At 42.2% G+C, this 20512-nt stretch overlaps 1 protein-coding gene across 1 annotated transcript in view; it reads right to left on the reverse strand.

Moving 5' to 3' along the window:
• The window catches only part of dnah9l (dynein, axonemal, heavy polypeptide 9 like), a 52724-nt gene extending 42518 nt beyond the window's left edge, over positions 1-10206 (reverse strand). Inside the window, exons 1-14 of the mRNA XM_061693234.1 lie at positions 10088-10206; positions 9784-9982; positions 8724-8823; positions 8387-8598; positions 8072-8305; positions 7568-7735; positions 7150-7266; positions 6823-6960; positions 6343-6467; positions 6027-6222; positions 5174-5278; positions 4891-5082; positions 919-1119; positions 238-573 (exon numbers count right to left, since the gene is read on the reverse strand). Of these exons, the coding sequence (XP_061549218.1) occupies positions 238-573; positions 919-1119; positions 4891-5082; positions 5174-5278; positions 6027-6222; positions 6343-6467; positions 6823-6960; positions 7150-7266; positions 7568-7735; positions 8072-8305; positions 8387-8598; positions 8724-8823; positions 9784-9982; positions 10088-10191 (2427 nt within the window). The 5' untranslated portion in view covers positions 10192-10206. The remainder of the gene's footprint in view (positions 1-237; positions 574-918; positions 1120-4890; positions 5083-5173; positions 5279-6026; positions 6223-6342; positions 6468-6822; positions 6961-7149; positions 7267-7567; positions 7736-8071; positions 8306-8386; positions 8599-8723; positions 8824-9783; positions 9983-10087) is intronic.
• Positions 10207-20512: the final 10306 nt, after the last annotated feature.

Raw genomic sequence — 20512 nt, forward strand, 5'->3', positions numbered from 1 at the left:
TGTAAACAATAACAGGTGAATTTAAAGCAATTTACCTCATATAGTATATTTCTTTCTATTGACACATCACATTTAAACTACGGCAGTAGAGAAGAAGGTTAAAATTTTCATTCAAGCCATTTACCCTGTTTTCACCATCACTCTGCCATGGCCAAATGGTATGGAAGGGTTTGTTTCTGAGTTCTCTTGCCACCCGGAAGTGGAATGTAATGCATGAATTATTATGTGTGGATCAACCTGGTAATCATCCAGATGCTTGTACTTTGCAACTCTGGGGATGAACGAAGCCATGTTTAGAATGTTGGCAACCATGTTGTCTACAATATCGAAGAAGTTGCCTCTGTTGGTGAAATCTAGTGGGGGGTCAAAACACATCTCACTGCCGTTCAGCACCAACTGGACCTCAAACAGCGGACTGACACGATGGGCTGGATCAGTGTTGTCTAGCAGGTACTGCAGAGAGCATCGGATGGCGCTTGAGAAGCCTGCCAGGATCATGTGGTCCACGTACTCAGAGTAGGCCTGCCATTCGCTGCTGTTCAAGTCGGACACATCCAAGAGTGACTGGTTCTCCTTGAAGAAAAGCAAAATCAGACATTACTACTCACAGAACGTTAAGAATATTGGGCTTTCGGGTGAAATTTCAGGATGCACCTAAAATTACATTGATTAAACACTTGTAGTGAATTTTGCCGTTCAGCTTCATGTGGGAGAACAGAAACTTAAAGTAAAAAAAAAATAAAAAGCAGTGAAACATTGATCAGTTGGACGTGCATTTAAAAGTTTAGAGAAGGTCAAATTAAGTTCACCTGTAAAGTTATAGTAGCAGTGCATTTTAATTGCATCCTAAAATGTGAGAATTGTATTTTAGGTGTGCTCCTCTAACATTAAATATCACTTGAACTATACAATACCTACCCGCAGAAGCGTGTGTATCTGCTCGCCCATGCTGCTGATGAGAGCGTGCTGTTTGGCAACACTTTCGTCAATGTCAGAGAACAACAGAAGAGTAGAGTCACGACTCTTTCTTGAAACAAATGCACACTGGCTGAATTTCCCCATGAGAGTCTGAATGGCCTCCACATTTACTTTGCTCTTCTTAACGCGTCTCCAAATGCTCTAGTGATGACAAAATATGACAGACAGTTAGCCATACAATTGCACTGAAGTTGACAATTGCAAGCTCCTATTTGAGGAATATATTATGTCAAAGCTCGAACTTCAATTTTAATGAAAAGAAACTAGAAGTGTTGGTCTTTGGAACCATTGGCCCTTTTAACAACCGCCAACCCTTCCCCTGTTGTCTTTTGTCCCTTGTCACACTTGATCAAGCCAACAGTATCAAACTTTGGTTTTAGGTTGGACAATGATTTTAATTTGTATCGGTAAATTGGTAAAGTAGTTAAGTCCAGCCTTTTTCACCACAGGCAGCTGTCAATGGTGAAGCCTTTTCTTACACAGCAGCACTTTGAAACAGTAATTCATACCTTCATCGCATTTTGGCTGGATTACTGTAATGCACTTTACTTTGGAGTCAGCAAATCCTCCCTCAATTGTCCCTCACCTCTTTACTGGAACATGTAAGAGGGAGCACATAACGTCTCCCTCCACTTACCTGTGCACTTTAAAGTTCATTGTAAGATTCTGCTATTAGTTTTCAAATCTCTAAATGGTCTCACACCGCATTACCTCTCTGAGCTGCTCCATCCCTACAGCTGACCTGACTATCTCGATTGTTTGTTTATGTGACTTGAGACCAGTGATGCTGACACTCCAAAATGTCGGCATTTTTAGTAACGAGCAAAGTAACGCGTTACTTTTCCCGGGTAAGTAGTTAGACTACAGTTACTTCTTCAAAACGACAATAGTTACATTTGAGTTATTGCCAAGTACTAATTTATGGCTTCATGGCTCTATCTATCTATCGAACGATCTATCTATCTATCTATCTATCTATCTATCTATCTATCTATCTATCTATCTATCTATCTATCTATCTATCTATCTATCTATCTATCTATCTATCTATCTATCTATCTATCTATCTATCTATCTATCTATCTATCTATCTATCTATCAGTTAAGAGTCTTGAGAGAAGTGTACTGAGAATGGTGTGCATGTTCACATGTTTATGTACTTACTGTATTGGGCATGTCAAGTCTGCACTAAGTTACTCATGTAATGTGGCTTCAACTACACTAATATTTTAAGTTATTGCTTCATGTTGGGCACGGTGACCGACTGGTTAGAGCGTCAGCCTCACAGTTCTGAAGAGCGGGGTTAAATCCCCGGCCCCGCCTGTATGGAGTTTGCATGTTCTCCCCGTGCCTGCGTGGGTTTTCTCCGGGCACGCCGATTTCCTCCCACATCCCAAAAACATGCACGATAATTGAAAACTCTAAATTGCCCGTGGGTGTGAATGTGAGTGTGAATGGTTGTTTGTTTGTACGTGCCCAGTGATTGGCTGGCAACCAGTTCAGGGTGTACCCCGCCTCCTGCCCGATGATAGCTGGGATAGGCTCCAGCTCGGCCACGACCCTAGTGAGGAGCGGCTCACAAAATGGATGGATGGATGGATGGATGCTTCATGTTGATGCCAGCCATCCATCCATTTTCTTCCGCTTATTTGAGGTTGGGTCACGGGGGTAGTAGCATTAGCAGGGAAGCCCAGACTTCCCTCTTCCCGGCCATTTCCTCCAGCTCTTGCGAGGGGATCCCGAGGCATTCCCAGGCAAGCCGAGAGACGTAGTCCTGGGACGTCCCCGGGGTGTTCTCCCGGTGGGACGTGCCCGGAACACCTCATCAGGAAGGCGTCCAGGAGGCATCCTAAATAAATGCCCGAGCCACCTCATCTGTCTCCTCTCAATGCGGAGGAGCAGCGGCTCTACTCTGAGACCCCCCCCCAGGTGGAGCTTCTCACCCTATCTCTAAGAGAGAGCCCGGACACCCTGCGGAGGAAACTCATTTCGGCTGCTTGTATCCGGGATCTTGTTCTTTTGGTCACGACCCACAGCTCGTGACCATAGGTGAGGGTAGGAACATTGATCGAGAGAGCGTCGCCTTTCGGCTTAGCTCCTTCTTCACCACAACGGACCGATACAAAGTCCGTATCACTACAGACGTTGCACCAATCCCCCTGTCGATCTCCTGTTCCATTCTTCCCTCACTCATGAACAAAAAGACCCCAAGATATTTGAACCTCTCCACTAGGGGCAGGATCTCATCCCCGACATGGAGAGGGCACTCCACCCTTTTCCGACTGAGGACCATGGTCTCAAATTTGGAGGTGGTCATTTTCATCCCAGCTGCTTCACACTTGGCTGCAAACCGCTCCAGTGAGAGTTGGAAATCACGACTTGATGAAGCCAACAGAACCTCATCATCTGCAAAAAGCGGAGATGCAATACTGAGGCCACCAAACCGGACCCCCTCTGTGCCCCTGCTGTGCCTAGAAATTCTGTCCATAAAAGTTATGAACGGAATCAGTGCAGCCTTCCAACCCTCACCGGAAACAAGTCCGACTTACTGCCGCCAATGCGGACCAAACTCTGACACTGGTCATACAGGGACCGAACAGCCTGTATCAGGGGGTTCAGTACCCCATACTCCCAAAGCACCCCCCACATGAGGGACACGGTCGAATGCCTTCTCCAAGTCCACAAAACACATGTAGACTGATTGGGCGAACTCCCATGCAACCTCGAGGACCCTGCTCAGGGTGAAGAGCTAGTCCACTGTTCCACGGCCGGGACGAAAACCACATTGCTCCTCCTGAATCTGAGATTTGACTTCCCGACGGACCCTCCTCTCCAGCACGCCTGAATAGACCTTACCAGGGAGGCTGAGGGGTGTGATCCCCCTGTAGTTGGAACACACCCTCCGGTCTCCCTTCTTAAAAAGAGGGACCACCACCACAGTCTGCCAGTCCAGAGGCACTGTTCCCAATGTCCACGCGATGTTGCAGAGGCATGTCAACCACGACAGCCCTACAACATCCAAAGTCTTGGGGAACTCCGGGCGAATCTCATCCACCCCCGGGGCCTTGCCATCGAGTAGCTTTTTAACCACCTCAGTGACCTCAACCGCAGAGCTAGGAGAGCCCGCCTCAGAGACCCCAGACTCTGGTTCCTCACGGGAAGTCGTGTCGGTGGAATTGAGGAGGTCTTTGAAGTATTCTCCTCACCGACTCACAGCATCCTGAGTTGAGGTCAGTAGCACCCCATGCCCAAAATACACAGTGTTGATGGTGCACTGCTCCCCCCTCCCGAGACGCTGGATGGTGTACCAGAATTTTCCTCGAAGCCGTCTGGAAGTCGTTCTCCATGGCCCCACCGAACTCCTCCCACGCCCAAGTTATTGCCTCAGAGACCACCAGAGCTGCATTCCGCTTGGCCAGACGGTACCCATCAGCTGGCTCAGGAGTCCCACAGGCCAAAAAGGCCAGATCAGACTCCTTTTTTTCAGCACCACGATAAGGTGACAGCTCAAGGAGGTGCATGTTGATGCTATCATTCTGTAATTTGTGTGGCGTATATTACCAAGTAATGGGTACGGTTAAGCCAATGCTTTTTTTGTACTGTGGATAAGTGATATTCCTGCCACTTGGCAGCTACTGAAAGTAACTAAAAAGTAACTTTTTTCTAACTTAGTTACTTTTTAAATCAAGTAATCAGTAAAGTAACTAAATTACTTTTAAGGTCAAGTAATCAGGAAAGCAACTAAGTTACTTTTTCAAGGTAACTGTGGCAACACTGTTTACGACTGGCTGGCAACCAGCCAAGGGTGTACCTCGCCTCTTGCCCACTGTCAGCTGGGATAGGTTCCAGCTCACCCGTGACCACAAAGTAGTCCTGATCAGGAAACTAAAGAAGAAGTAAAGCAATGGAAACCTGGACAAGGTCTCTTGTGTTCTTAATGTAGTCCCACACATCATCCTGGGCCCAGGTCAGCTCTAGCAGGGCCGGATCCAACTGCCGCCTGGTCCTGTCCATTTCATCTTTTACCAGTCCCAGCTCCACATCTAGGATGGTGCTCTTCAGCTGGTTGTACCACTGGGTCACCAAGATCAGTGTCTGAGTTTGCTGAAGAACAGAATGCAGGATTTTGAGTACAGGCAGTACAGTTTACAGTTTCTTTAAATACAGTATATGTCACGTGGAGATTAAAACTCACCACGCAGAGTCGGTCACATTTAGAGTAGAGCTGAAGAGCTGCTTTGGGAATATTCTGGCTCTTCAGCATTCCCAGATACTTCACCTCCTTTAGCATGAATCTCAACTGGGTGTAAAGTGAGGTATTGTTTACAATATAATAGAAATAATTCTCGTAGGATTTTATGTACCTTTTCTTGCATACTTTCGCAGACACCGTAGTTCTGGTAAATTTGGGGACTAGGGGTGCACTAGTATGATATCTTGCTTTTACTATTCGCAGAGGGCAGGGACTGCCAACACTTGAGAAAAATAATTACTAATTGATGCCCACCAAAAAGGTTTGTATTTGCCTCGAGATGCAACTAAATGGTGGAAAATCACTTTTTTTCTATTAGACAATGCTATGGCCTCACTAAATAAAGCCCCTCCCCACAGTTCAATGCCAAACTGTGAATATACAGGGCTACACTGTAAAGCTCAGTTGTGACTAGACTATTAGAGGTTTAAATTGAACGTTAATTGTTGAGGTTGAAGTTCAAATTAATAAAGTGTGTAATTTTCCTTGTACAAGACATTTATTTGTACAACTTTAGTAATGGATTTCATTTAATTGGGGTTTCCTAAACTTTGAGTCGAAAGTAGGTTGCGGCTTTATGCTGTTTCATTGATTATCGAAAAGCCACATGACCTTTTGATTCATGTTTGTTGTAGTCAATTTATGTCTTCTTTATCACTCGTCTATGCACAGTACTGTATGTGTTGATGTTGTTAATCACAATCCAGGATATGTTTTGGCAAGATTGGGTCCTGAGGAGCAGCCATAAAATTTTTTTTGCATGATTGTGCAGGGTGTCTGGTAGTATTGTGCTTACAGCAAGGCTGAAGTTGATGTGAAACAATCCGGTATTGGGGTCAAGAGTCAATAGGGGGTCGTCCAGGTGTGTTTGACAGATTTCCTCCAGACCTTCAGTCCACTGTGAAAAAACCCACTGGTCCTGCTGCTCCAAAGCTTCCAGAAGACGTTCACACTTGAGGAGAGCAGAGTCGGCCTCTGTGTCAACCAGAGGCCTGGGATGAAACGACAGAAGAGACTTTAGATAGCAATACAAAAAAAGCCGTTCCTTCAATATTGAATGATAGATCTGCTCCAAGGCTGTTACAAGCTAAAGGTGTGTGTGTGGTCCATACGTATTAGCAAGCTGGCACAAGTTGCCTCTGTTGATCAAGATGCGACATTGAAGCTGCTGAGACCATTTCAGCCTCCCGGCCACCGGGGGCATATTTTTTCCCAGAAACATATTTCCTGACGCATGCTGAAACATACAAGCGTAATTTGCATAATTAATTATCCAATTAAATGAATCACCAATCCAAATACAGTGCTCAAGATGATGATGGAAGAAAATAATTATAATAAGGACATATGAAAATATACAGTGATCCCAAGTGAGCCTGGCTGCGATAGCAAAAATCAGCGCAAAAACATCAAATTGGTCTGAGCTTCAGTGAGTAATGGACAATAGGTTTGTCATCCCCGAAAAATCATTGTGACTATGTGGGGGAACACTGGCACGTAAAAGTTCCCAATTTAATATGAAACTCTATCTTGGTCATCAGAATATATATTTTAAAGTTGTAATGTCTATAACAAATGTATCATTCTCTCACCCCATCTCTGTGTTGATTAAGTAGAAACTGGTAGTGGTTTATTTCCTTGTTGAACATGTCTAATATCACAATGTAGTTAGGACTGAAGAGCTGATGGATTCCAGGTCTCTCAAGCAGGTTCCCAAAAATCTTCAACAGCTGAATAGGACGCAGTAATAACTTTTCATTACTGGTCTTTTTTTTGGACAGCATTATTAAAATACAGCCTTGGATCATGTGAAAGTGTGATTCAAGGTTGTGCCTTGTTTCATTAAAGTCAAAGTTCCTAAGATTAATATAAAATATTCAATCAATTCACACAAATGAGTCAAGCCAAAAGAGACACACTTTAAATGTAGATTTGAGGTTTCTTGAGTCCTGAAAGGCAAGATTGAGGACAGTTCCAAGCCTCTGGTCAAAGTCTTTGTTTTGTTCCATAAAACACTTGTGTTGATGAATAAAATCCTGCAGATGAGACATACATATTTATATTAAAATATAGATAATACATATTTTAGATTCTTCTGTTTTGGCACATTTTCTTTGCGCTACGTTTTCCCAGATGAGAGTAGTTAATTGAATATGGATCAACTGATTATTAATATTTGCTGTGGCTGTTTTTCAGTGCTTTGGAAAGACAATAACATACAATTGTAATTCACAAAATTAGTTGGCTGTACCTTATGAGAGCCTTTGTGAAAACCTTGTTAACGCATGTAAAGGTTGTCCTAACAAAGCCAAGGTCAGCAATCTTACTATGCCTTACATTATTAGTGTAGTCCAATGGGTCATATTTGGTCTCTCTGAGGGCTCGCCAGCGGTCTTGAAACTCCTCACTCATGGTGAAGACCATTTCACTGAGGATCTTGCCTCTGGATCCACCGAGTTCCACCTTCTCTAGCTTCAAAAAGTCCAGCGCTAAGGCAAATAGCTCCTATGCATGAAAGGGAGAATCTACTATTTCAGCTCAAGTCACTGTGTAAATTGGTTTGAGACACTATCATATGAAAATGTTGGGAACAATGTCTAACAAGATGAAATACAAAGGATATAAAAAGTCTACAAACCCCTGTTCAAAGGTTTTTAGGCAACATGCAGTGGCCTATTATTTAAAGAAGAACCTTATAAAGGCTCAATGGTCACCAAACAACAGAGAAGTACAGTATTATAATGTTAGCAATACACTGTGTTAGACAAACAAAGCATTATTAAAATATGTTATTGTTTATGAAATTTTATGATTAGATTAAAGGTCAATTTCCCATCCTACCTCAATCATAAGCAGTCTCTCCATTATGCTGTTTGAGCGCCGAAACACAATTGAGGTGGGAAAGTCCCACAGCTTGACAGTCTGGCCGTGTTGGAAGTACTTCATAATCTTCTGGCAGTGAGTGTGAAACAGCTGCTTGTAGGTGCGCAGGATGTAGATGGTTTTTTGGACTCGCTCCTGTCCTTCCTCAAGCTCCATCTTAAACAGTTCTTCAGGGATCAGGTAGGCAAAGGCCTATGAAGCAAACACTTTGTCATTATAATACATCTCCTGTCTATCTTCATACTTTCCATTCTACGGGATTCATCGGTGTACCTTTTCCAGGATCAGGTTGCAGAACTCCTGCAGGAGAACGGCCATGCGCTGTGGAGTGCAGTAGTACTGTGATCGACTCCAGATGAGAGAGAGAGTGTGGAAGAGAGGAGGTAGCAGAGTGTCCACCTGAGGAAAACTTCTCTCTACCAGGCTGCTGATGAGCCTCCTCAAAGGGCGCAGATACAAATCGATGTCCTCGGCTTCCACCACCGCTGTGACAGCCATATACACGAGTACGACTGTAATTAGAGTCTAACAAAGCTTTAATCTAACCAGAAGCAATGGCAAATGCAGAATCCAAATGATCTATATTTCAAGCTGTGATGTGCATAGTAACCTTCATTGACTTTAACAGAGACGTCCTGGAAGGAGGAATAGTAACTGCTTTTGACTCTTCTCAAGATCTCCATGATCTGCTTCACTTTGGGACTCTGAATCTGAAAACATCAATCATGATTGTCCCATTAACTGGGCTCTAAAGAAAGACTTTGGGTCAAAATTATCATACCATGCAGAAATAAAAGTTGCTGCCATTTATTAGGTCATTATCATGAAATCAACTGGTAATGTTGGAAATTGCTGTTTTAAGTCCAAAAGCTTCCATCAAGGATGTTTTTGATTGGAAGGAATTCTTTCAAGGTGTTTCCAGTTAAATCCTAGTGCCAATTCACACATTATGTTTAAAATATGTCAAAACTTTGAAAAATTCATACTACTAGTAGCTTAGTACAATGAATAAATCATTTGCAAAGACTACCTCTGTCAAATCTGATTTTAACTAATGTTCAGAATTTTATGCACATTCAAAGGATTTAGAGTCAAACCAAGTTACACCTAAATACAATACAATCTTTGAATTTCATGTGGGAAATCACATTTACCATGTCCAGATGCCAATACTGCCGGCATGGTGGAAGACTGGTTAGCACATATGCCTCACAGTTCAAATCCCGGCCCCGCCTGTGTGGAGTTTGCATGTTCTCCCAGTGCCTGGGTGGGTTTTCTCCGGGCACTCCGGTTTCCTCCCACATCCCAAAAACATGAGTGGTCGGTTGATTGAAAACTAAATTGCCCGTAGGAGTGAATGTGAGTGCGAATGGTTTGGAATTGTTTCTATGTGCCCTGCAATTGGCTGGCGACCGGTGCAGGGTATACCCCGCCTCCCGTCCAAAGATAGCTGGTATAGGCTCAAGCAGCCCGCGAACCTAGTGAGGATAAGTGGTAAAGCAAATGGATGACTGGATAGATGCCGATACTAGCTGTCAAGTCTCATGATGGGTTGCAATCCAGAAAAAAAACCCATCTGGATCCAGATAAAATGGTACCGCCATTTAGTTATTAAAATCCTAGCTCATCTCCTAGGTAAAATATGTTAAAGCCTTGGTAGAGGCCTGTACCTGTGACTGGATTCCCACAAGATTCTCTCTCTGCGAGGTCCAGAACTGGAGCTCCACGTTAGGGCCCGGGTGATCTCCCTGGAGCAGCAGGGCTCCAGAGTCCTTCTTCAGGACATTCCATATTTGTCCAGACCACTGGACAATCAGAGTTTCTATAGAGTATAACAAACCTCTGTCCAGAGGCCAACATCTGGGGCTCCTGGAAAAAGAACGACAATAACCAGATCAGCCTCGACACTTTAGACTGGAATAGCATCCTTATTCCTAAAACACATTTTATTTTTTGGGGCTGTGACCCGCTAACCCGAGTTCAATGTCGTGAGGTCGTGCCATCTCCACACAAAGGGGAAGGGGCAGCAGCGTTCGTCCCTCAGCGCGTCCTTTCAGAGTGACCATGACGCTTCTCATTTTCTCCAGGTGTCGGTGAATGTCCTCTGACACCACCTGAGGCCACTCCTTATGGTTCAGACTGTTGGACAGCACACACACCAGCACCTACACACACAGTGGACGCACACATTTTGCCTTGAGGACAACTGAAGACATTACTACACGCTGAAGTGGTGGAAAGTAGTATACAAATATTATTGTACTGAATTACTTTTCAGCTATCTGTACTTGAGTATTTATTTTTCTGATTACTTTTTACTTTTAGCTCCTACATTTGAAACAAGATATCTATAGCCTATATCTGTGTCTGTTTCTACTCCTCACTTTGTCAAAATAAGCTAGGTTATGTTATTGAACCTGTGCAGATGACATAAGCAGAGAGAGGTAAAGTCAACCGATAAATTGATAAATTGTTTGTGATATTGGGGACATATAGGGCAAAAAAATAGAAACAGCACAAACATGGAGGAACGTGAGCCTGTGTTCATTGATGATGGTGAGGCAACAGATTCAGAGAGGTAAGACATTCCTTATCCACGGCCTAATTGAAGTGTATTGAGTTAATAAAAAGTTATTTATTTATTTATTTTACTTTTGTATTTTAAGTACATTTCATAGTTTTTTTCTCAAGTAAAGGAGTTGAATCATTAATTCTACTTTTACCAGTCTTTTTAATCACAAATATCTGTACTTCTACTTAAGTGAGTACTTTTGCCACCTCTGGTAAAGTGTAAACGAAGATTTGGAAATCATACAGCGTATGTCGGCAAGCCAACCTCTGAGATGACAATTGGTAAGTGCTCCATCGGGTATCCTGGTACTTCCCCCAGCCTCAGTTGCAATCGGAATCCTTGGCGAGTGATTCTCTTTACACCCTTCTTCAGTAAACACAATATTTTGGTCTTCCACGGCGGTGATGTCTTCATAGATGCAAAAACAGTAGAAATGCTTTCAAAAGCATTGAAAGCACCAGAAATAAGTTGGGACTTATTTCAAAAAATGGGTATGTTAGATATATGTTCGATGTAGTGGACAAAAAGGTCATTGTGTCACAACATTTCTATATTCTTCTTCTTTACAAGTTGATTACATACCTTGAACACATATTGAAAGTATCGGTGTTCAAAAGTAAAATTGAGTACTGTAATGGAATTTCTAAAGCAGTGGTTCTCACACATTTTACAATAAGTACCACCTAAAAAAAGTACTTAGTTCCCCAAGTACCCCCATCATGACCAACAATAAAATACAGTAGCATAGTTGCTGCGGCAACACTGGAGTTGCCAAACTGTTTTTCGCTCTTTATTTGGAAGAATGACAACACAATTTATATTCTAGTCTATTCTATACTAATAGGCCTGAGTGTTCATGACAAATGAGACTGTGATCTTATGCCTAAAAAGCATTGTTAATATTATTGTGAGCCAGTGTAACATTTGGTGCAGTTTGAACATTAACATGAATAAAGGAACATAGTACTTAAAACAATCCATCCATTTTCCGTACCTCTTTATCCTCACAAGGGTCGCGGGCGTGCTGTAGCCTATCTTCGGGCGAGAGGCAGGGTACACCCTGAACTGGTCGCCAGCCAATCGCAGGGCACATAGAAACAAACAACCATTCGCGCACACATTCACACCTATGGGCAATTTAGAGTCTCCAATCAACCTATCATGCATGTTTTTGGGATGTGGGAGGAAACCGGAGTGCCTGGAGAAAACCCACGCAGACACGGGGAGAACATGCAAACTCCACACAGACGGAACCGGGATTTGAACCCCAGTCCTCAGAACTGTGAGGCAGATGTGATAACCAGTCGTCCATCGTGCTGCCACTTAAAACAATGATTCAATTAAAATGTTTTGCACATAAAAGTTAAATAAAGATTGTGCCAAAATAAGTGTTAAAAAACAAACCGTTCCTAAAGATTTAATGCAAGGGTATTGAACTTAAAAGTTCAAAACAACACGACTGTACTCAGGCAGGCATTCATTCATGTACCACTAGAGGGATCCCGGATACCACTTGTGGCCTCAGAATAATTCTCGGTATGCTCTCAATTTTGGGTCTTTATCCTGTCAGGGGAATTCCAATGCACCCCTATGGGGGGCACAAGCTAGTGCAAACTCTAGGTTGGTCTGAAGCCTGGATAAATGTAGAGGGTTGCGTCTGGAAGGGCATCCGGCTTAAAACTTTGTCAAACAAATATGAGCGTTCATCCAAAGAATTCCATACCGGATCAGGCCTGGACCGGGTTAACAACATCCGCCACTGGCGCCGTCAACCTGCAGGGTTGGAAAATTGGCGGAAAGAGGTGGAAATTCAGCTACTGTAGGTCAAAGATGAAGGATTGGTGGAAAGAGGGTTCTTAGGGGACTTTGAATGTTTGGACTATGACAGGAAAATCTTGGAAGTTGGTTGACATGATGATTAGGAAAAAGGTTGATATATTGTGTGTCCAGGAGAGCAGGTGGAAAGGCAGTAAGGTTAGAAGTCTAGGGGCAGGGTTCAAATTATTTTACCATGGTGTAGATGGGAAAAGAAATTGAGTTGTGGTTATTTTAAAGAAAGAGTTAGCTAATGATGTCTTGGAAGCGAAAAGAGTATCGAATTGAGTGATGAGGCTGAAACTTGAAATTGAGGGTGTTAATTTATAATGTAATTAGTGGCTATGCCCCACAGGTATGATGTGACCTAGAGGTGCAAGAGAAATTCTGGCAGGAGCTAGATGAAGTAGTTCCGAGCATCCCAGACAGAGAGAGCGTCGTGATAGATGCAGATTGTAAAGGACATGATGGTAAAGGAAACAGGTCTGATGAAGAAGTGATGGGTAAGTTTGGCATCCAGTCAAGGAACTTGGAGGGACAGATGGTGGTAGACTTTGCCAAAAGGATGGAAATGGCTGTTGTGAACACTTTTTTTCCAGAAGAGGTAGGAACATAGGGTGACCTACAAGAGCAGCGGTAGAAGCACACAGATGGATTACATGTTGTGTAGCCAATGTAATCTTAAGGAGGTTACCAACTGTAAGGTAGTGGTAGGGGATAATGTAGCTAGACAGCATAGGATGGGGGTGTGTAAGCTGACTGGTGGTGGGGAGGAGCTTAAGAAGACACTGGCAGAGCAGAGAACCATGTGGTGGAAGCTGAGACAGGACGAGTGTTGTGCAGCTTTTCAGGAAGAGGTGAGACAGGCTCTCCGTGGACAGGAGGAGCTTCCAGAAGACTGGACCACTACAGCCAAGGTGATCAGAGAGACAGGAAGGAGAGTACTTGGTGTATATTCTGGTAGGAAAGGAGACTTGGTGGTGGAACCTCAAAGTACAGGAAATCATACAAGAAGTTAGCTAAGAAGAAATGGAACACTGAGAGGACTGAGGAGAGGCGAAAGGAATACAATGAGATGCGACATAGGGCAAAGGTAGAGGTGTAAAAGGCCAAACGAGGCATATGATGACGTCTGCCAGGTTGGACACTAAAGAAGGAAAAAAGATCTATACAGCCAGGCCAGACCGAAGGATAGAGATGGGAAGGATGTGCAGCAAGTTAAGGTAATTAAGAATAGAGATGGAAATGTGTTGACTGGTGCCAGTATTGTGCTGGATAGATGAAAAGAATACTTTGAAGGAGTTGATAAATGAGGAAAATGAGACAGAAGGAAGAGTAGAAGAGGCAAGTGTGGTGGACCAGGAAGTGGCAATGATTAGTAAGGGGGAAGTTAGAAAGGCATTAAAGAGGATGAAAACTGGAAAGGCAGTTGGTCCTGATGACATACCTGTGGTGGTATGGAACCATCTAGGAGAAGTGGCTGTGGAGTTTTAGACCTGCTTGTTCAACAGAATTCTAGCGGGTGAGTAGATGCCTGAGGAAGGGAGGACAAGTGTGCTGGTGCACATTTTTAAGAACAAGGGTGATGTGCAGAGCTATTGGAACTATAGTGGAATAAAGTTGATGAGCCACAAAATGAAGTTATGGGAAAGAGTAGTGGAGGCTAGACTCAGGATAGATGTTAGTACAGTATGGTTTCATGCCAAGAAAGAGTACCACAGATGCATTATTTGCTATGAGGATGTTGACGGAAAGGTACAGAGAAGGTCAGAAGGAGCTACATTGTGTCTTTGTAGATCTAGAGAAAGCCTATGACAGAGTTCCCAGAGAGGAACTGTGCTACTGCATGTGGAATTATGGACTGGCAGAGAAGTATGTTACAATAATAAAGGAGATGTATGAGGGCATCAGAACGGTGGTGAGGTGTGCTGTAGGTGTGACAGAGGAATTTAAGGTAGGACTGCATCAGGGAAAAGCCCTGAGCCCCTTCCTGTTTACAGTGGTGATGGATAGGCTGACAGATTAGGTTGGACTGGAATCTCTGTGGACTATGATGTTTGCAGATGACATTGTAATCTGCAGTGAAAGCAGGGAGCAGGTGGGGGAACAGTTAGAAAGATGGAGGCATGCACTAGAAAGGAATAATGAATATTATCCGAAGTAAGAAAGAATATATGTGCATGAATGAGAGGGGTGAAGGGGGACAAGTGAGGCTATGGTGAGAAGAGATAGCAAGGGTGGAGGACTTTAAATATTTGTGGTCAACAATCCAGAGCAATGGTGAGTGTGGTAAGGAAGTGAAGAAACGGGTCCAAGCAGGTTGGAACGGGTGCCGGAAGGTGTCAGTTGTGTTGTGTGACAGAGGAGTCTGCTTGAATGAAGGGCAAAGTTTATAAAACAGTGGTGAGGCCAACAATGATGTACGGATTAGAGACAGTGGCACTGAAGAGACAACAGGAAGCAGAGCTGGAGGTGGCGGAAATGAAGATGGTGAGGTTCTCTCTCGGAGTGACCAGGTTGGATAGGATTAGAAATGAGCTCATCAGAGGGACAGCTAAGGTTAGATGTTTTGGAGACAAAGTTAGACAGAGCAGACTTCAATGGTATGGACACATCCAGAGGAGAGATAGTGAATAATATTGGTAGAAGGATGATGAGGTTGGAGCTGTCAGGCAAGAGAGCTAGAGGAAGACCAAAGAGAAGATTGATGGATGTAGTGGGGGAAGACATGAGGGCAGTTGGTGTTAGAGAGGAGGATACAGGAGGTAGACTTACATGGAAAAGGATGACATGTTGTGGCGACCCCTAACAGGACAAGCTGAAGGGAAAATAAAAAGATCCTGTTGGAGGATTCCTGACCAGTGTGGCAGACAGCAAGATTGCAGACAATGGCCAATACATTTTCACTGCTAGTTTTGAGATTTCATTGTACCCTGCACATATTCGAGACACCCGGTGCCAGATGTGGCTAAGCAGACCCAAAATATAAGCGAGCAGCCTCCATGTTTCACAGTCGGTACAGTGTTATTTTCTTTGTACACATCACAGACAAAATCGCTGGTACCCTTCCGTAAAGGGGAAAGAAAATCCCACCATGGTCACTGAAATTACTTGAAACATTAGGTCTATGCTGCGATTGGCTGGCAACCAGTTCAGGGTGTACCCTGCCTCCTGCCCGATGACAGCTGGGATAGGCTCCAGCACCCCCACGACCCTAGTGAGGAGAAGCGGCTCAGAAAATGGATGGATGGATGGATGGATTAGGTCTATGTTTACAAACAAAACAAAAATAAAGCATACAAAGAAAACTGTAAAAACTATTCATTGTAATAATTCTGTTGGCCCACAAAAAAATTGTTCTGTTCTATGTTCTCCAGTTTAATTAGAACAAGTCTTGACATTGTTGTACTAAAATGTACATTTTTAGATGGATACTTCAAGTAATAATAAAATTGTTGTTTTAAGGGTGTAACAATTATTGTGTCTATCTTACTTGAGCATCCCCTGCAAGCAGTGTCCCTCCAGGTCCGGTGAAGAACAGCAGTCTGTGGGTCCAAATATGGTCCAGGAAGTCCAAAATGATATGCTGATTCTCCTCTGCGCTGATGAAGCGGTTCCATTTATCCATCTTAACACAGAGCACACAAATGACCTGTTCTCTGAGGAAGTCCACCCTCTCATCTGACAGCGCCACCCCACCTTTGAGAGCTGTCTCCTGGGGGCCCCACAGGCCTGAAGCCCTTCCACTTGGTGAAGGGTTACCCATGCTGATGTTGCTTAAAGCTTCAGCCATGAAGGAAGACTAACAATATCTCAAAGTGAAAAAGAAGATGGTAATGCAAAAAAACGTAATCAAATTTCCTCAAATACACTATTCATTTGTTCTTATTATGGTGTGTAGCTAGGGAATCTGCAACTAAAGTGATGCAACTGCATAAAGACTGGTGTCTTTCTATGTAACCCTATCCTGTAACCAGAGCCTTCAATAGGTCCACACCAAAAGCACAACACACCAGGACAGGAAATATATTACAGTACATATGGCTGTATATGTATGTTACAAGCACATTCTTAACAACGGTGACAAAATAATTGATGTACAGTATGTCTTTGATGGACACTGTAAAAATTGTAGAGTATTAAATTCATCAATACATCAATTTTGTACACTGTTTCTACTGTTCAGGGTACCAGCAGTCAATCACAGGGCATAAATATAAAATTAAAATAAATACATACAATAAATATAATTTATTATTGGAATAGATATTATTTTTTAAAATATTATAACAAATGCAGTTTTTCTTCATTAAACTCTGCAGCACATATAGTGACCACATGGTGACAGTGTGGCACAATGTACCAAAAACCATGTCTGAAACTATCGTGACTCCAGCCATGACATCCCATTACTGCACGTGTCCTGCCATTTTACAGTACAAACAACATAAATGATTACCCTTTTTAGTTTAAGCCTAATTTATGGAAGAAATAAATACTAATATAATATAAAATGAGCTAAATGCATAAGATAGATAAGATCTTTTGGCATTTGAGGATACACTATTGTGAGCATTATGTTATACTAAAGCCCTGCATGTTGATATAATTTTGCCTTTATGTTCTTTAAATTAATGTCCATAAACATTGATTGATTTCACGTTAAAAGTCACAGATATATTGCATCCACACCAACAGAAATATCCTATATCAGTGGTTTTGTTTCTCCCCAAAACATATTGGACACAATTGCTAAAAGCGTTTATCTTTCTTGACAAATGTGGCTATGTTAATGGGTGTATATGACCTTTGTAGGCTTATATTTAAACGCGAGTGTTCAGTATTCCTCCATCGTGAATAATTAAATTGTGCACAATACTGTACAAGCTATAATCGGCAGCAGTTCTCGAGAGAATTTGATTACAAAAATCTGTAGTTCCATGCTTCTATACTCTTGCATGGGTAACGTAAAGCTGGCTAGTAAATGCCTTTTTATGGCATGCATCTATGTCCTTGTTTTGTTCAGTTTCTATAAATTTAAGTACATTTCTATTAAAAGTGTATGGCTGAATGTATATCTGTGTCGAGCCCAAGGCCAGTGGTGGTGGTGGGGGGGGTGGGGGGGGGGCATCCCTTGGGAGTCTCTAGTCTGTATCTAAGCCCGTTTGAGCCAAGTGACAGTAGGAGCATGACTGCCCATCTCTTTGACCTCAAGTCCAATGTCAGCTCTGCTCCGTGGGGATGGAGGAATGGGGGCCAGAAAAGAGATTGTTGAAGAACATGGAGGACAAGAGAAGCATGAAAGGAAGCCAATGGTGAGACAAAAGAGGAAAAAAAGACCGGCTGTAAGCTGAGATGGAAGAGAGGAGGGGCTGCGAGCACACGAGAATACAAATGAGTGAAGGGTGATGAAGGTGCAGCATGGGCACTAGTAGAATAAATGTAGATACTTTGTCCACAGGGTCATTGCTGAGTAATGTAAACGGGAAGAGCGCAAATGTGAAAAGTGTGTCTTCAGGTGATGTTTAAACTTGCAGCACTTGACTGTAACTGAAATATCACCCAAACGAGAATGTAATATTGTGCTCCAGTGTGGCATAGCAAAGCATATGCTAAACTCTTTTGACTCTTTCAGCGGTGTAATTTTTTCCCCTTAAACCTGAAGCGTCCTATTTCTTTCCTTCTCTTCTCCTCTTTGCTCTGTACATTTTGCCGTTGCCATGACTACACGTATATGGCTTGACAACCACAGCTCTTGAGTCCTTATTGCTTTGATCCCAGTTCACTCTTCTTTTCCCTTTTCCCCATCTGATTTGTCATCACCCTTTTCCTCTCTTAAATGTAGGTGTCTATCACGCAGCCCTTCACAGTCCCACATGCATCGTGAGGACCATCTCAACGTCATTTAGGTGCTTCCCACCATTGTCTTTTCTTCATTTTTACCTTGTAGCTTTCAGGGAAAACAATAGATTTGTGTGTGATTGAAACGTCTGATAAGAAATGGATGAAGAGAAGACACAGGGAAGGACAGATAGAAGGAAATATGAGCATTGATGGAGTGCAGACCTCCCAAGGTTTAAACGTTTGTCACTTGTCACGTCAATGAGTGAGTCACTATACGATACTTCTTTTTTTTTAAAGCTAAAATTAGGCAACCTTTCATCCAGCTCAAAGGGAACACAATATAATAGGAGCCTATATAAGCATCTGACAGACATCACAGATTTGACAGTAATTTATGCACATGTATATTACATACATGGGATTTTCCAAGTTAAACATACATTGCTGCCAAATGCACAATCTGGATGAGATCCAGACAGAACTAAACCCCTACAGCTTCTGGTTGTATATGGTTCTGAAAAAAAATGATAGAATTTGATCGTGATATAAGGATCTAAACATGTTAAATGGGATTTTTCAAGTTCATTTTCAGTGTCAATTTGATATTACAGCATTTGGCCCCACAGATACATACGTAAACTGCTTCCAATCGGTCTAAATTTGGCTTTCATTTTGTTTGTATTTAATTTTAGATAAACAGTGAGAGGCCATTCTTAATTTTTAAACTTGTTTCATGTTTTTTTATGTAATCAATGTGCAGATTCTCACCAAAACAGTGTGAAAAGTGGAACACATTGAGAATAATTCATAATTTAAAAAAATACAGGTGCTTTTGATATACAGTGGATAGAAACAGTCGACACACCCCTGTTCAAATGCCAATTTTTTATGATATAAAAAAAATGAGATCAAAATAAATCATTTAAAAACTTTTTCCACCATTTATGTAACCTGGAAAATGTATTATTTATTTATTTTTAAATCTTTTTGTGAGGGCTGAAGTAAAAATAAAAAAACTGAAATAATGTGCATACGATCTTTTAACTAGTGATGTGGCTATGTTCAGAATTAACCAATCACTTTCAATATAATATTAAATGGGAATCAGCACACACCTGCGACCATTTAAAGTGTCTTTTATTAACCCCTAATTAATTTCTAGTAGGCTTTTCCTGACATTTTTGCCTGCTAGCTTAAGTCTGAAGTTTTTGTGCTAACACTGACTGCTACTGTATATCGAACTGTTTGTAATTCCATCCACATTCACTAAGACACCAGTTCCAGCTGAATAAAAACTACCCCAAAACATGGCGCATCCAAAACCATGTTTCACTTTAGGCATGGTATTCTTTTAGTGATGAGCAATGTTGTGATTGCTCCAAACTACTGTTGCCAAAAAGTTCAACATTGGTGTAATCAGACCATAACACACTTGCCGACATGTGTTTGGAAGAGTTTGTTATGGTCCAATTGTCGATTGAAATAAAGCTTTAAAAAAAACAAAGAAAATATTGAGTTGTACAGGTTAAGGGTCACATTAATTGTAGAAAAGGCTGTTAAATGATTTATCATTATCTAATTTTTTAAATTTCACAACTACCTGGCATTTGAACAGGGGTGTGTAGACTTTCTATATCAACTGTATAATACTGCAAGTAGACAGGAAGATTTGCACACAGCCAAAAAAAAAAAAAAAAACAGAAGAACCCAATTCCTAAAGAATAAAAGGAGAGGAACTGGTGGCCCAGCAGGCTAATTCTTACCATCACAGTCTCATAGGAGGTTAGTGTTAGGCAAGCCATGCAGACGACCATGTCTGGTGATTGCCATGTATGTGCTTGTGCATGAGTCCAGATGGTGTTGACCAGCCATTTCTCCCAGGGTAGATGAAGTAAATGGAGCGATTACAGTAATGACCAATGCACACGTCTGTCTCATGGGTCAACATGGCTGCCAACTTTTACACAAACATACATGCACAAAATACATAATTCTGGACCTGTTCAGAAACTGCAAATAAAGAGCTGGATTTTTTTCTCAAATGTCTTATTGTATGTGTTAATTACAACCCCAATTCCAATGAAGTTGGGACGTTGTGTTAAACATAAATAAAAACAGAATGCAATGATTTGCAAATCATGTTCAACCTATATTTAATTGAATACACT

Source organism: Phycodurus eques, chromosome 13 (genome assembly GCF_024500275.1).
Source record: "Phycodurus eques isolate BA_2022a chromosome 13, UOR_Pequ_1.1, whole genome shotgun sequence".
Classification (NCBI taxonomy): domain Eukaryota; kingdom Metazoa; phylum Chordata; class Actinopteri; order Syngnathiformes; family Syngnathidae; genus Phycodurus; species Phycodurus eques.